Source organism: Anopheles maculipalpis, chromosome 2RL (assembly GCF_943734695.1).
Source record: "Anopheles maculipalpis chromosome 2RL, idAnoMacuDA_375_x, whole genome shotgun sequence".
NCBI classification, from domain to species: Eukaryota; Metazoa; Arthropoda; class Insecta; order Diptera; family Culicidae; genus Anopheles; species Anopheles maculipalpis.
In genome coordinates, this window is record NC_064871.1 from 47,977,738 (window position 1) to 47,992,696 (window position 14,959).

At 43.8% G+C, this 14,959-nt stretch overlaps 2 protein-coding genes across 2 annotated transcripts in view; one reads left to right on the top strand and one right to left on the bottom strand.

The window, feature by feature from the left end:
- LOC126558621 (serine/threonine-protein phosphatase 4 catalytic subunit) overlaps nt 1–14,959 on the top strand; it is a 161,615-nt gene that overhangs the window by 105,445 nt on the left and 41,211 nt on the right. The gene's annotated exons all lie outside the window — the stretch shown is intronic.
- On the bottom strand, nt 597–10,688 carry LOC126559662 (uncharacterized). The gene is made up of 10 exons (XM_050215833.1): nt 8,843–10,688; nt 7,466–7,867; nt 7,123–7,283; nt 4,187–4,456; nt 3,877–4,108; nt 3,680–3,790; nt 3,123–3,600; nt 2,966–3,041; nt 2,752–2,858; nt 597–1,187 (listed from the first exon to the last, which is right to left on the bottom strand). The coding sequence occupies exons 1-10, from the start codon at nt 10,672–10,674 to the stop codon at nt 597–599; spliced, it is 4,260 nt and encodes a 1,419-aa protein (XP_050071790.1). The 5' UTR covers nt 10,675–10,688.

Genomic DNA, 14,959 nt, shown 5'->3' on the forward strand with positions numbered 1-14,959 from the left:
CTTTAAGAGCATTAAAAAATGCAACTTATTTATTGTGACCATTGGAGAAGGGTACATAATTAAAAGAAAATGGCGTTTCAATGAATTTATCGTAAAATTATCTACTCCCTTACCATACGAACTGTACGGAAAGTAAAGAGCAAACAGTTGAGGTAAAATAAGATATTTTTTGTTGCTAATATTTGAATTGTTTGTTTTGTTGAAATAAAATAGGAAAGTTATTTGAATGATGCGTGTTTGTGGTTTGATTTAAAACTGACTGTCCACAGGGTTAACTGAATGCTTGCTAGCGAATTATGGCTTTAAAACATTATCCTTTCGCACTGACTCATGCCAAGTGCGGAACGTGTGCTTGGCTCGGTCCATATGTGTGTATGTGTGCCTAATATTATAACTATCACTGACGAAAACTTACCGCGCTTCCTTTCCTCCCTCCCTTCTCTTCCTTTCAAGACATGAAAATAATATGCTCACATTGTGGAGCGTGCGTAACAAAATGTATAACCTAACTTGCTTAAGAATGCCTTCAAACGCCTTCATCACACATCTCTCTCTCTCTCTCTCTCTCTCTCTCTCTCTCTCTTTCTGCCTTTTCTTTACATTCTTGCATTACTTCCAGCACCATTACTTCCAACACCACCACCAATACCACCCGACCGACCACCTACTGGCCGATCGTGCCATTCCGGATCATTTGGATCATCTTCCTCGACGAACAACGATTCACCCGTATCGGTTTCTTCGTCGTCAATCACGTCCTCATCATCGTCCAGCATAGGTTTGGCGGACGGTGGCTCAATTTCATACTGTTGCGACTCACTGCGGCTGTTCAGTAGCCGCTGCATGATCAGCTCCTTCTCCATTCGTTTCGCAAGCATCAGATCTTCATCATCGAAATCTTCCATATCGGTTTCGGTCGCCGATACTGTCGTCGCGGTCGATGCATTCGAGCTGAGCGGGTTCTGACTGCCAAAACCAAGGCTGGCCGGTGCCAGATTAACGCTCGAGTTTACCTTCAGCAGTATGTTGTTGTTGCGATGCGCTGGGCGGCGGAACGGTAGCCCGTTGCGGCCAGTCAGCTTGCTAAGGCAGTCATTGTCGAGATGATCGCTCGGCATCGAGCGTACCATGTCCTCGAAAATGCTGTCCTCCAGTGGGAACTGTAGTGCTTCGTACGGCGAAACGACCTAGAAGTGAGTAGAAATTGAAAGGGTATTTAGTATAAATACGAGCTTTTACAAAAAAAAGCGTCATTGAAAGTCTCAAACTTCAAAAAACCTACAACTATATGAAGCAATATTATTGTAGTTTGTTGTTGCCATACAGAGTTTCGATACATATAGAGGGGCTTTAAGATCACTTAGTAAAATTTTTCAAATGATTAGTGGATTATTGCAAGCTGCTTTGGAAACTTTCCCATCATCTAGTGAAATATTACATTCAGTTAGGGGGAAATTTGCAATTCAACTTTGGCAATTTGTAATCAGCTTTGGATTTTCTGCCGAGCGTTTGAGCCAGCGCTAATTGCAAAATCTCACAGTCGTGTTGCACATTTCCCATTAATTCCAATCCCAATATGTGGATCGGAACCCTGTTATGTCCTTCCAAATAAAGTTACTCTGATTATCTTTCCTTTTTATCGATAACATTCTTACGATGACTCCAGAAGATTGAATAACTCATTCGAACATAGATGTTCATCTTCGAGATTAGATGACTTGTCAGTGATTGGTTGAACACCACGGCATGATTTTCTTCTTTCTTCTTTCCGAGGATAAATCCCGGTTCGATACAGGGGTCCAGCTTCCTGGGCCCTCCGGTACTATTCCGTGATTGTGAAACACGATAATGCTTTGTGGACTGGCTACTCATGGCCATATGTCCCCCATGGCATTATTCAATTGATTTTTGAAGAAGTTGACATTCAGCCTATATTCTTCAATATTCTTCCCTATTATTCTTCAATATAGCGAAACAAAGCACCAATTTAACTGACAACTTTTTTGTTTGCCACGAAGTAAAATTTCTTGACATCGGCCGGATGTTTTGATATAAAGTTCTGTTTCACCTTAACAGGACTTCTCGGGCATGTCTTCATATAATCTTCATGATTCTCCATACAGATTTTCCAGAGATATTGGTTTTCTTAACTAGTTTCATGAGCGAATGGACCGGGTTGGCAGGTCCTTTCGCAGCTATGACATACGCTCGGTCGTTGAACCTCCAATTTCTGATATTTGCTGTTAAGGATTATTGTGTTACATGATACGATGGACTGAGATCAAAATATTAATGAGAAATGACTCAAAGTATCCGTAAACAAACCAGCATTGTGACCAAACGTCATCCTATTACTCGTTTGGCGATTTTCTAATATCCATAAATCAAGTACTAAAATGGTATTTTCAAGGGTTTTCATTAAGCAAATCTAAAAAAACAAATGTTTTGTCCTTAAAACTCCTTTCAAGTGTGTAGTTGGTCATAAACTGTACCCAACATTTATTGTAACCATCGTCCATCACTACGTTTAAAGGGCGTAGTGCTGTGTCGTACGGACTCAAAACTTCAAATTATGTTGAAAACAGCTATCTTTGAAGAACCACCATGTGGTGGTGTTCAAAACATTATCAAAACAGCTGTTAATTTAAATAAATTATCATTGACACAGGCGTTTGATCTTCTATCCCATAAAGTCTCATGTTAGTGCTTTTTTAGGGGTGCATCGCTGTTAACTAGACACGTCGCACTTACTTCGCGTGTGTCTGGAGTAGTAGTGCCTGCTCCCTGCATTTGTTGCTCTTCCCGTTTCGATGATACCGTCCTACGGCGTTCTTTCTTGTGGAGACTTTTGTTAAGCGCTGCATGGGAATGAAAGAGAGAGAAATGTTAGCATTTATCACGGGAAGTAACATAAACAACTGAGGAAATAATTATTCAAAGCAAGAAACATCGAAAAAGTAATTACCATTAATAACATTAGCTTCGGAAAGCTCCTGCCCATCCTGGGGCGTTATTGGAGTCGATGGACACGCCGGCGAAGACTGTAACGTTTGGGAGGAAGGATTTGCATTAGTAAATGGTGCTACTATTTGGGGTTCTGTCGCGTCCTATTCAATACTAACATCATGTTCCACCATCGGTGTTGGCGGTGCTGGCGATGTCGGATCGGGCGTATTGCCACCGCTCGAGCCGGCCCGGCTGTCGGTGCGCCGCTTGGCACGTGGCCGGCTCCATGGGAACTTTAGGTACGTTCGGAACTTTTTGCGTTCCTCCTGCAGTGCACGGTCGTGCTTCAGCATGATCGCTTCATCGGAAATGTCTTCCTCGTCTTGGGCCGGTATCACAATCAATTGCTGCTGTACCGCTTCCAAGTACCCGGAAGAGGTGGAAGGCGTTTTCGTACCATTTGGTGGAATCGCGGAGGAGTCACTCTTGATCGGAGTTTTCAATATGTTCACGTTTACTCCTTCAGCGGACAGTTGCTGTTCCATGCCTACAGATACTATCATGGATTGATCATTGTTCGACGCAATGTCGGAACTGTCTAGCTGACTGTTAAGCGATTCATCTGCATCATCATGATCACCAACGATGCGCCATCTAGAAGAGAAAGATGATATGGGTGATCAACAATTTTATTTAAAAGAAAAATTAAAAAAAAAAAAAAACAGTAGCATACTTCGGTACAGCGATATCCTTATATTGTGGTAGTGACACTCTCGTTGATGCCGCCATACTCTGTGGGATAACGATGCTACCGATGTCGAATGCACTGGTGTTGCGATACCTCCTACAAAACACATTTAAGAATAAATAAATATATTGTTAAATCCCATAATTAATGCACACCTTTTTTCCTTGCTCCTCCACACTAACCTTTCATTCCGGTTGTTGTTCGTTGGGGACGTGTTTCTGCTACGTCCAACATCATTGCCATCGTAATTATCATAGCAATGGGAAGATTTTCTCGACTTGCTCACGCCCGCCTGATTCCTGTTGTTTCGATGGCCGTTCGAACCCGAGCGCGAACCGTCGTACGCATAACCGGATCCGGATTTACGGCTGTTCGAAAGTATCACATCCCGTTTCGTTTTGGCTTTTTTGGATCCTGTAAGAGTTGGTTAAACGAGCGTGTCAGAGATTCGTTTAGGCACAAACGAAAGGAGGTTTTACTGTTGAGACTTACTGTTTCCACTATCACTTATGTAGCGATCGTTATTCTTGTACTTGTTGCTTGTCATTGACTCGTACTTCCGCTTGCCGTCCGAACCAATGTAGCGCTTACCGTGCGAGGATTGTGTCATTTCGTCACCGGATGAGAAAAATGCTCCACCGCGTGAAGACGACGTTCCCGGGACCGATTCAGCGAGGCCGGTGGTGGCTTTGCTGCGAATCATTTTACTCTGCCAGTCCGGTGTTCGCATTATCGCCTCCAAATGTATGCTGTGAGAAATGTCTGCAAATGAGAGAAAAAAATGAATTAATGTGTGGGTCAAAAGTTAATACAGCTAAAGGACGGCAATTACTATTTTACTGTTTAAAAGGATATTTGTTTAAGTTACCAAAAATAGAAATTATCTTTACGTACATTTCCTTACATAAATAAGCAAATAAATTTGAATATAACAGTCCTAACTTAGTTTTTCTCACATAAGACGGTAAATTTTATCCAATTTGTTATATGATCCCATCTACTCTCTTTGTTTGGAGCGAACTGTTCCAAAACAAATAAAAAAAACCAATACAACATCCCCACAGTCGGCCCCATATCCAGGGACGTTGATAAAGGCAACAAAACGAAAAGGCCAATACTGCCGGAGCCAATACCAAAGGGGGTGGTAGGCTAAACCAGGGCAGGTGAAGGCATGATGATGATGTTGTTTTGCTAGTTTTGAAGCGCATGCGCGCCGGTATGCATTTTCCACGCCGGAACGCGCATTACACGGTGAACCGAAAGGAGGTGAAACAACAGGATTCAGCATGAAGCATGAAGCAATCGAAAAAAAAAGAAATAAAAACACACACACACACAACAAATGCTCATCCGTGGACTACTACAACACAACGAAAACGAAAATTTTGCGCGGGAAATGTTGCTCTCACTCTCCACACAGAGCAGACACACAGAAGAGTAGAGCATTTATTCGCTGGCACGATGAACAGTTGCCGATATGCGATGCTAGGCGAGCATGACGACGATGTGTGCGGCACCACATCACGCTGTGGGACATCATACAGGGGCAAGTGTTTTCGAACGACGTTGGTGTTGATGTGGCCTGTGCGCTGCTCTAGTAGTGATGATTACTGTACCCACACAGCAACACGCGAGAGTGAGGGCAGCAGTAGCACTGCACTATTGAGACGACCGCACCATAGCAAATCATTCGATACGTCCATCTATCATACATACATACAGCCGATCATCAGTGGTAGTAGCGTAGCGGGATTGCATTACATCGCATAGTATGGATAGTGGACAGTAAGGGGTTGGTTTTGCGCTATTCATTACATTACATTGCATTGCATTTGGTGCTGGCTAGGGAGGTCAGGGGAGCAGTTAAATGAATGACACACATGCAGAGCAGATGCCCAGACAGCACACTTCTCACTTCGACAAGATTGCTTACACGACCACGCACTCTTCCGACTTGAACTTTCGTGTAAGACGAAAAGTATTCTTTTAGCTTTTAAATAGAGTAAACCACTTTTAAGGCTGCATTGTTTGCAACAGGGGTTTCTAAACTTCGACACACGTATGATAAAAATGCGATCCTCAGAAATTTCTATAACTAACTTTAATCAATAAACAGATTTGATTTGGTAGTGCTAAAAACATTGCGATCCTGTGGAAGAGGCGTCAACGGTGTTTTTCTTCAAATGGCAGGACCAAGATCCACATCACACCGGTACCCTTCCTCCGTAAGAGAGATTGACTATCCAACTACGTGGTATCCGCAAGTCTAGTGAGCAATTCGATGGCCGGCGTGACCTAGTAGGGCGTTCCAGGGTTTATCGAGTTTGACGATTTGAACGATGTATTCCAAACTGCAAATTCATTCCACCCATATGTATTTTCAATCCTTCCATATGATTTTCATCATTCGAAAATCTCGCAAGCGGGTGGAACACAATATTTTGCCATTATTGCTTGTGAAATGAAGTGGAACTATGAAAATAATGTGTCCAATATGGATTACTTGAAATATATAATTGTTTTAAAAAGCAATTAATTCAAAATCTTAATTTGTTTACATTTCATACGGTTTAGATTTGACATTTCTGTTGAAAATCGTATGAAAGGATTGAAAATTTCTTTTCGGATGGAAAGGAATTACTCGGCAGAAATGGAAAACCATATCAAGACCGACAAAATTTTCCGTTTACATTGCAAAATGAGTTTGTAACTCCAGTTTATTTGTTTGTTTTGTTTCTCCAGTTCTTTTTCAGCTCAAAACTGCTCGATTTCATAGAACTATTGAAATGAAATGCCGTGATGTTGAAATTCAGCCCTTTGAAAATAAAATTTGTATGAAGTTAGGATCCTAACCGATATTTCTTAAAAATAAACTTGTCGAAAAGCTGTTAACACTTCAAAAATGAACCGTGTAACCCTGCAACCATTATCAATCATCGAATCCCTTCTATAGATAATTCGACAGGATTCATCTCAGCTGTTCAAAAAGTTTAGCGAAATAGAACGAGGAATTTGGAATATAATATACTTCTTATTGTACAGCCGGAACGAAATAAAACTGATGACACATTTCATCACCCAAAATTGGTGTAAAAAAAATTCAACAACTTGGAATAATAAATGGCTAGTTGTAATCAAAATATGAGCTTTTCTTGCATTCTAACCGTTCAAACAAACCAGCACATCTGCAAGTGATTGACTCATCGACATCGTTTTACTGTACACATTACATCTCAACAAAGACATTCGCTCATTCGACGTTTTTCTCTCTACTATACACACAAACATCGACACTCGTTTCGATCGTTCCTTTACACTCTATACTTCTCGCCACCAGCTAATGCTGGATGGTGATGGATAATCCAGGCTCATTACTCTTAGTACGAATAATTTTTCTTACAATATGCAGGGAAAGTGATTTGCCTTACCTTCTGGGAAGCTCAACACGGGATGGAAGCTTGCATCGAGCAGTGCGATGCGTTCCGGGAACGTGAGTGTATCGAGCGGATCTCGAAGTGCAGTCGGATCCGTACGTCCCGTACACAGAGCACAGGGAAGCAACGGCCACTGGCAACCGCACTTGATGTTGCTGCAACAGAGACAGGGAAAGATAGTTAATTAAACTGGTACTCAATATTCCGTGAAAATAAAACAACCCTAATGACCAAAGTTCCTTAATAAAACTATTAAAGGGTTTGGTCAATACAGATTTACATTCAACAGTACTTTTAAGACAGATTTTTTAATCGGGAACCCCGATCCTCTGCTTACCTTGGTTTTGCCGCTCGTTTCGATACGGTGTGCAGGTTGTGCGTTTGCATCAGTTTCCGTTTCCGGAACTGGGAGCGACAGTAGGGTTTCGTCCGGGAGCAACGGGACGCCGTATCGGCATCTTCCTCATCCGTTACGGTGGATTGGGATGTTAAGGGTTTGCTGCTGCCCGGTAGCTGGCCACGATAACCATTCACCGACTGTTGGGACTGTTGTAGCTGGTCGCCGGACGGCGTGAAATCCTCTAGCAGGACGGGACCTTTGTTGCAACGTATCTTGTTCAGTACCTCACCGTGTTGCCGGATACGATACTCCAGATCTGCTATCCGTGCACAGACCCACGTCCATTTGCAAGCTACGGCCGCTCGATCATTTGCCCACCTCCAGGCGGCTCGTTCGGTACTAAAAAAATAATTGAAATAGAAAAGTGATTAATAAGTTAGTTGCACACATTTAACATACAAGTGAAGAGAAACAATTTCTGTACAGTAGCACCTGAATCAACTTTGTTTCAACAAGTAGAGGAGAATTATTCTACAACGCTACACCACATTTTTTCTTTGAATATTCTAGTTTGGCACTATAGTTTTTCGATATCTAAACCTCTAGGAACATCGTTTTGGATCAAATGGATTTTATTACAAGATTCTGTACCAGATATTCATGATAAAAAATTATGCTTTAATTTGTTCTTTTTTGCAAGTTTGAAGGGATATTGTTAGTAAAGATATAGTACTAGTAAATTTATTGTCCTTTTATAAAAGTAACAAGATAATAAAATATTTATTAGAAAAATACAAAAAAGGTCAAAGACTACATATGCACATGTTTTGACAATTCTTTGCTACTTCAGTTTGGATGACGAATCAAAATCTTCTCCAAGTTAGAAGGATAGCATAAGATTTGTAACAAATTAGGTAAAATTTGAGAATGGAGAATTTTGTGGAGTAATTTTTCTCTAATAATTACTTGAAGAATTGAATTTGAGAATCGGATTGGCTATTATCTGCCAATCAAACTCTGTTCTATATTCTGTACTGTTCTGTTGTAATGTGGTAGCGAAAGACAGAGGGCTGTCCGGTGGTAGATGCGACAATAGGATCTTAACATTGCAGGATCGAGGTTCAAATTCCATGCAGACAGTTCCCCTGCAGTCAGGAACTGACTATACAACTACCATTAATGTCCAAGAATAGTAAGCCGCCATTTGACGATCGGGATTATTTCGTTAATGCAAGAAGAAGAAAAGACAGTCAAAGGTCAATTCTAGTCTGAATCAGGAATAGAAATTGAATCTTCTACTTTGGAATCTTTGAATATTCTAAGAATGGTACGCGCACGTCAGTCACGATCGCCAGTGATAGAAATGGAACTTACATTGGAAGTGGTTCTTGCACATCGTTCAAGTACGGTATAGATTCATCCGCCGATTCACCGCCTGAGCTGCTGAGCGTTGCGTCCGAATCGATGGTAGTCTGAACCTGTCGCAATTCGGCATACAGCAAACCGGACGTCTGTTCCAGCTCCTGCGCCGCCGATCGTTCAAACAACGGGATGGTGTTGGAGATGTTGGAAACAAAACCGGTGGTCGGATCTGTTGCTCTCCCAACACCACTGGTCGGCGGTGTTGCCGCATTACCGATGCTGTTTACACCGTGAAAGTAACGTCCGTCCAGGACACGCTTGCTCTGCTCCGAACAGATCGTGCTCGCAATGGATTCGAGCCGCTTGGTGAACGTTTTCAGTCCGTTGGCCGAGATAGGTTTCAACTTTTCCGGTGTCTGATCGGGTGGAGGTGCTTGAAATGGAATAATATCGGGCCAGCAACCTTCGGCGCCGGAGGAAAACGACGGTCCAGCATTATTGCCCATCAACCCGGCACTGTTACTGGTACTGGTGTTACCGATGCTACTGTTCATGTTGTGCAACTGTTTAGCATTCTCCTTTTCGCGCTTCTTCCAGAACCGTTGCGTGTACTCGAACAGCCCGGCGATCTCTTCGCTGATGTGCTGGCCCATGTACCGGGCTTTAAGCTTGCTGAGTCGGCGGACGAGAAAGTCTTGCTTTCGTTGCATCTGTGCCTGCATTTTAAGGATTTCCGCGTGCTGCTCTAACCGCTCCCGATCTTTGTTCGGAGAGGATTGCGATTGATTCCCATCGACCACTGGCACGTCGCACAGGTTCGCCACGTCCGCATCGCTGAACAGGAGCAGATTATTGTTGTCGAAGCTTTTGAATACCTGCAGCAGGTCGATGTCCGCCGTGGAGAGTTCTCGTATCATCTGATCTACTTCGTTGCTTTCCTTTAGCTGCATGCCCAGCTCACTCGAACCACTGACGCCACCCATCCCGGTAAGCGAGGATGACGATTGGGAGGAATCTTGGATTGGCATGCTCATAAAACTGGCGCCACTGGTCATTTGTTGTTGCTGCTGTGCATCGGGAAAACCGCCTTGAGATACGATCATCTGCGTTGGTGGCAACTCCATCGGCATCAGATCAGTGATCGGATGCTGTGTGGCAAGTTGCAATACGTTAGCCGGCATTGAGGAATGCGCTGTAACGGAAGCCATGTCTACCACGTTGGACACCGTCATCGAGTCTACGGCAGGCGTTTCGTTGCCATTTCCTCCGCCACCCATGGTTTCGTCCTGGTGAAGTTGCTCGAGGGCCAATTCGATCAGGTCACGGTTCGCGTCGGTATCGAGCTTCAAACCCGGCTCACCGCTATTGTTATTTTGTATGTCGTCCACAGTGGTCGATCCAACAACGTCGCTGGAACCCATCAACAGGGACATTGTCGCCGTTCCTTGCACCTGTGACACTTCCCCACCACCGGCTGGGAGAATGTTTTCCTCCGATAGTGCCGTGGTAGTGGCCGTTACGACTACAGCTTCAGACACGTCCACCGGAACCGAGTAGTGTTGGGGGTGGTCTGGTGTGGTCAAAATTTGCTCCAACTGTTGCGTTTGTTGCTGGTGATGATCTAGTTCGGTATGAACATTACCCGGTGAGGTGACGATCGTAGTACCGTCGAATGTGGTAGTGGCTGTGGTTGTCGTGCTGCTGCTCGTCCGCGGCGATGCGCCAGACGCAGCCGAAGAGGACAGTTTGCTTTGGCTTAATGGCTCGGTTAGAGCGGGCGCCATCGCTTCCACTGCATCGGATCTATTTTCCAGGGGCACCGACGCAACTACCGCTAGTCCCATTCACCGTGGCACATGCAAATTAATTGCGTGTCCTCTTACAGCGGATGCGTTCGGCCGTAAGAAGGTTGTGCACTTTGTTCTAAACCGTCCCTTATCTTAGGATTCCACATCCAAGGACACTGCTTTTACCGCTTGTACACCAACTATAAAAGAGAAATATAAAAAAAAAAACAAACAACATATTAATACATGGTTATCCATTATAAAATATTGATAACATAAAGACAAACAGTGCAGCCCCACGAAGAAAAATAGTGTTCGCTCTGGAATGCGTCATGAATTATCATGAACAATTCGGATGGGATTCGATATCCGGTCCTGCCGTACCAAAGAAGGAATCATTACCGTCACTACACACCGGTCACCGAATCACGTTATGCTCACCAGAATCGATCGTTCATCGAGGCCGTGGATTAACAACAAAATTCATGTCAAATCATGTTTCTTGCCGCACAAAAGACACACGCACAGAAAAAGTTAGGATCCACGCAAATTCAATTCGCGGTTCCGCACACACACATGGTGAGATGCGAGCGCGATACGCCGGTACCTGGTGAGAAATTCGGCACACGTACACAACAGAACGGAAGTGATTTCGTTTTCAGTCATTTCTTGCTACGGCTGCTTGCTCACTGAACACCATACTACACCAAAATGGATTTTTCACCAACGTTATTTTGTTTCCCAATTTTTTGCCCGGACGGGAACAAGATTTTTGTACAGACGTATATGCGAGAGTTGCTCAGAAGTTTGAGATAAAAGACTGTTACTATAGTAACATTCGCTAATAGATAATGGAAAACGAGCTTACAGAACCAGCATTCGAAAGAACACAATATAGAGTTTAAATTTCATCATCCATTTGCGGAAAATTCTTTCACTGATGAGGTGAGAAAATTAGGGTGGCGTGAGACAGTGGGAAACGAAAAGGGGTACACAGCTTTTCGCCATTCTTCTCACTGACAATTTCTCACATAAAAAAGGCGGCTGATTTTACCACCATGTGATGATGATGATGAGTGTGACGGACTCTGCTTGGTCGAAGCAGCCAGTGGTGCGCTTGGCAGAGTAGAATTACCACACACAAGGAAGGCGCGCGAACGAGCGAACGGACGGAACGATGGGACAGCACACGACGTATAGAATCATGTCTGCGTACGTGGATATTCAGACGTTTGTGGACGTTGTCTTTAACTGGCGTTCGCCATTTCAGCGCCGGAAACAAACTATTCTTACTTATCGATCATTTGATTATAGATTTCTATCCATTCTACAGGCTACGAGGCTCCCGATCGTATTAGGGAGTCTTTTCTTTTGTAATGCGTAATGTTTGCAATCAAAATGGAGCAAAGTGGGTGTGCGTTAGGTGCCCGTTACATAACCTAAACAAAGGCAAATGCTATCACAACAAAAACGTGTGTGCCAGCTCATGATATGTGATGCACGCACCGATTTCAAACGATAAACGATATCCTTATCAAAAATGCATCAGACATAGCGCAAACCAACAGCAACTGCAGCACATCGTTTGTAGATTAACAATTATAAGCAGTCAATCGTTTACTCATGATTAATTATTTTTACGACACAATAGATTAAAAATATAAACGCAGTCAACGGCAAAGCGTTGCATTCAACAAAGGTATTTGATTTTACAATTTTGAATAGTGAAGCTTAGTGTATTTTTGAGATAAGATAAGTCAAAAGTTCCATAAAGTCAATGTTTATCAACGAGAGAACCGAAAAATAAATTACCAATTTAAGATATTATTAAAATTTCTAGTAAAAATTAGTCAATTATAAAAAAAACCTTTTCACAATATTGTTTATTGTGGAATACGGCTCAAATTTATAATTTACAACAAACCCTATGGACAACAACGGTCACTTTTTTGGTCACAAAACACGACAGGCACAATGACGCAGTCTAACACTAGACCCCCTGGGGTTTGTGGCTGTATGCGAGATACATCATACCATATTGTCGGTTGTACGTAGCGCCTCTGTATGCTGGCATTTGTTCCTCTGGCCGGGAAAATCTATCCAAAGCAACCAAGCCACACATAGCACAACATTCATCGTCAACAACAATTGGCTGACAAACAATCACGCGAGAGCTTTGGCCACTTCAAAACCATTTATGTTGCCTGATCTGTGTAACAAATCGCGTATTGTTTCGCGCGCGCACACACATCTTCAATTAAAAATACGTTTTTACATGCTACTTGCTCTTCTGCGCTCACCCGCTTGGGAATATGTCGCTGTGTTAGTGCTCACGAATAGGGGCGTACTGCAGCCGCGTGAGAGCTGTCTGCTTGCACAGCCCAGCGCGCGACTGTGTGTGCCTTTGCTCACTTCTCATTGCCGTTCATACAAAACAGAAGCGCGCGCGGCGGTGTTCATATTATTTTCTACCATACCAATTCTTCCTTGCATGGGGGCTGGGGCTGCACCGTAGCATAATACATTCGCTGCAATTATGTGCCATGATCGACGATACATTTGATCTGTTATCCATACGGGTGGGCAAGTGGAACATAAATACTCACATTGATATTCTCTCTTTCACTACGGATATGACGCTCACACACCGACGTACCAACAAACAACATTCGTAGAGAGAAGCGTTATTGGTATTTGGTTCTTTTTTCCGGCCTGCTTGGAGCCGTGACCGAGTGATGCCGATTCAGCAAAAAAAAGGATTTGAATTTTACACTTTCAATACCGCTTTTTCCTAATTTTGCTGCACTTTAGTGTGCCTTTCTACCGACAGCAAGCCACAAAACTTTCGCGTTCGATTATGAAACAACGAATCCGCTTTACGGATTTTCGGGAACTGCTGCTGCGTTTGCTATGTCTCGCGCGTACTCACTGCTCACGCTCAACATTTCTCAGCGACACGCGATTTCGTCTCACGCACCGTACCGGTGTATGGGTGTGTGTGTGTATGTTTGAAGGGATTTTTTGCTGGGCCAAGAAAAAAGATGGGTATGTTAATATAATTCCAGTGTGCTGCACGGGCGAGCACACGCATACACACACACGCGAGCACTTATACACATAGATATCACGCACAATGAAAGGGGAGCGATGCGACGCGCGATTGCGTTGCAAAATTATGCTACATACCGTGCGCAACTTCACATTAGAGCACACAACTTTTATTTGCCTCTTTGTGAGCTTCAAATTTAATTGCCGCGCTTGGGGGATTTTCCGGCGTACCTACTACACCTCTCGCACACCGTAACAAAAACACAAAATTACACTTTCATTTGAAAAAAAAACCTTTTGCTCACTTCCTTACGCTTCCTTTCTTCTTCTTTCCACTCGACACACTAAATGCTCCCAGCACACATACGCACACCTCCTAGCCTGCTCGATGATGGCACATTAAAATGGTGGTACCATGCACACACACACACATATGTACGCATACACACCCGTTGCTGCTGTGTGCCCGTATGCACCACCACCAACACTACTACACACGCCAACAATCGATTGCCGTCGTCGTTTTTTTCACTCCCGACGATTCCTTCCCTCTTCACGCTCGCTCACACTCACTTCACTGCGTTTCACCTTCTCTTACTGCAGCTCCACTACTACGCTTCTTCATACGTCTGCTCACATCCAACTTTTATACTCATCAAACCCGCGCGCTCGTCTTCTTCTCACTTCCAACACACATACACACACTCGCACACAGCATACGCACCGCAACCCTTTGCTCTCTCCCGCACGCGCGCCACCACAACCGATACTATGGCAAATCAGCGAACACGGAAAAAAAGATGGCTTCACATTTGCTTCATTACGTCTGCTGGTCGAATGTAGTGGGCCTCTCGATTGCCGCTCGGCACTGCACGCTCTACAGATTACGCACCATTCGCCGTCACACTACTTTAGCCATATTCACAGCTAAAATTCATTCGAAATTATTTGCTTTCACACGATAAAAAGGCGAAAACGCGGACGACGAAAATGCTGCTGCTGCTGCGTTGCTGTCGGGGTCGTTCTAGAATGAGGGAAAGAGACGATACTCCGTTCACACTTCACACGGCATCCTTCTTCGCCGCCCAAAAACCTTTTCAACGCACTACACAAATCCGAACTACTCGCACTTCCCAGAACGGTAGCGAGAGAGAGACGGACCACTACACTGCTATCGCTATTACTTTCTGACGGATGGGATTCTTCGACCCGTTGCGAGACAGTTTACGGTAGCGAGTCAGTTTCTTCTCTCGAGTTGACGATTACGTGTCCGGTACGAGTGCTTTCGAGCAGT

Excerpts from the sequence above, each read along its gene's own strand:
- LOC126559662 (XM_050215833.1), bottom strand. The coding sequence starts at position 10,674 with ATGGGACTAGCGGTAGTTGCGTCGGTGCCCCTGGAAAATAGATCCGAT. Across the intron at positions 3,601-3,679 it reads AAGGATATCGCTGTACCGAA|ATGGCGCATCGTTGGTGATC; the intron begins GTATGCTACTGT and ends TTTCTCTTCTAG. Across the intron at positions 1,188-2,751 it reads CTACTCCAGACACACGCGAA|GTCGTTTCGCCGTACGAAGC; the intron begins GTAAGTGCGACG and ends ACTCACTTCTAG.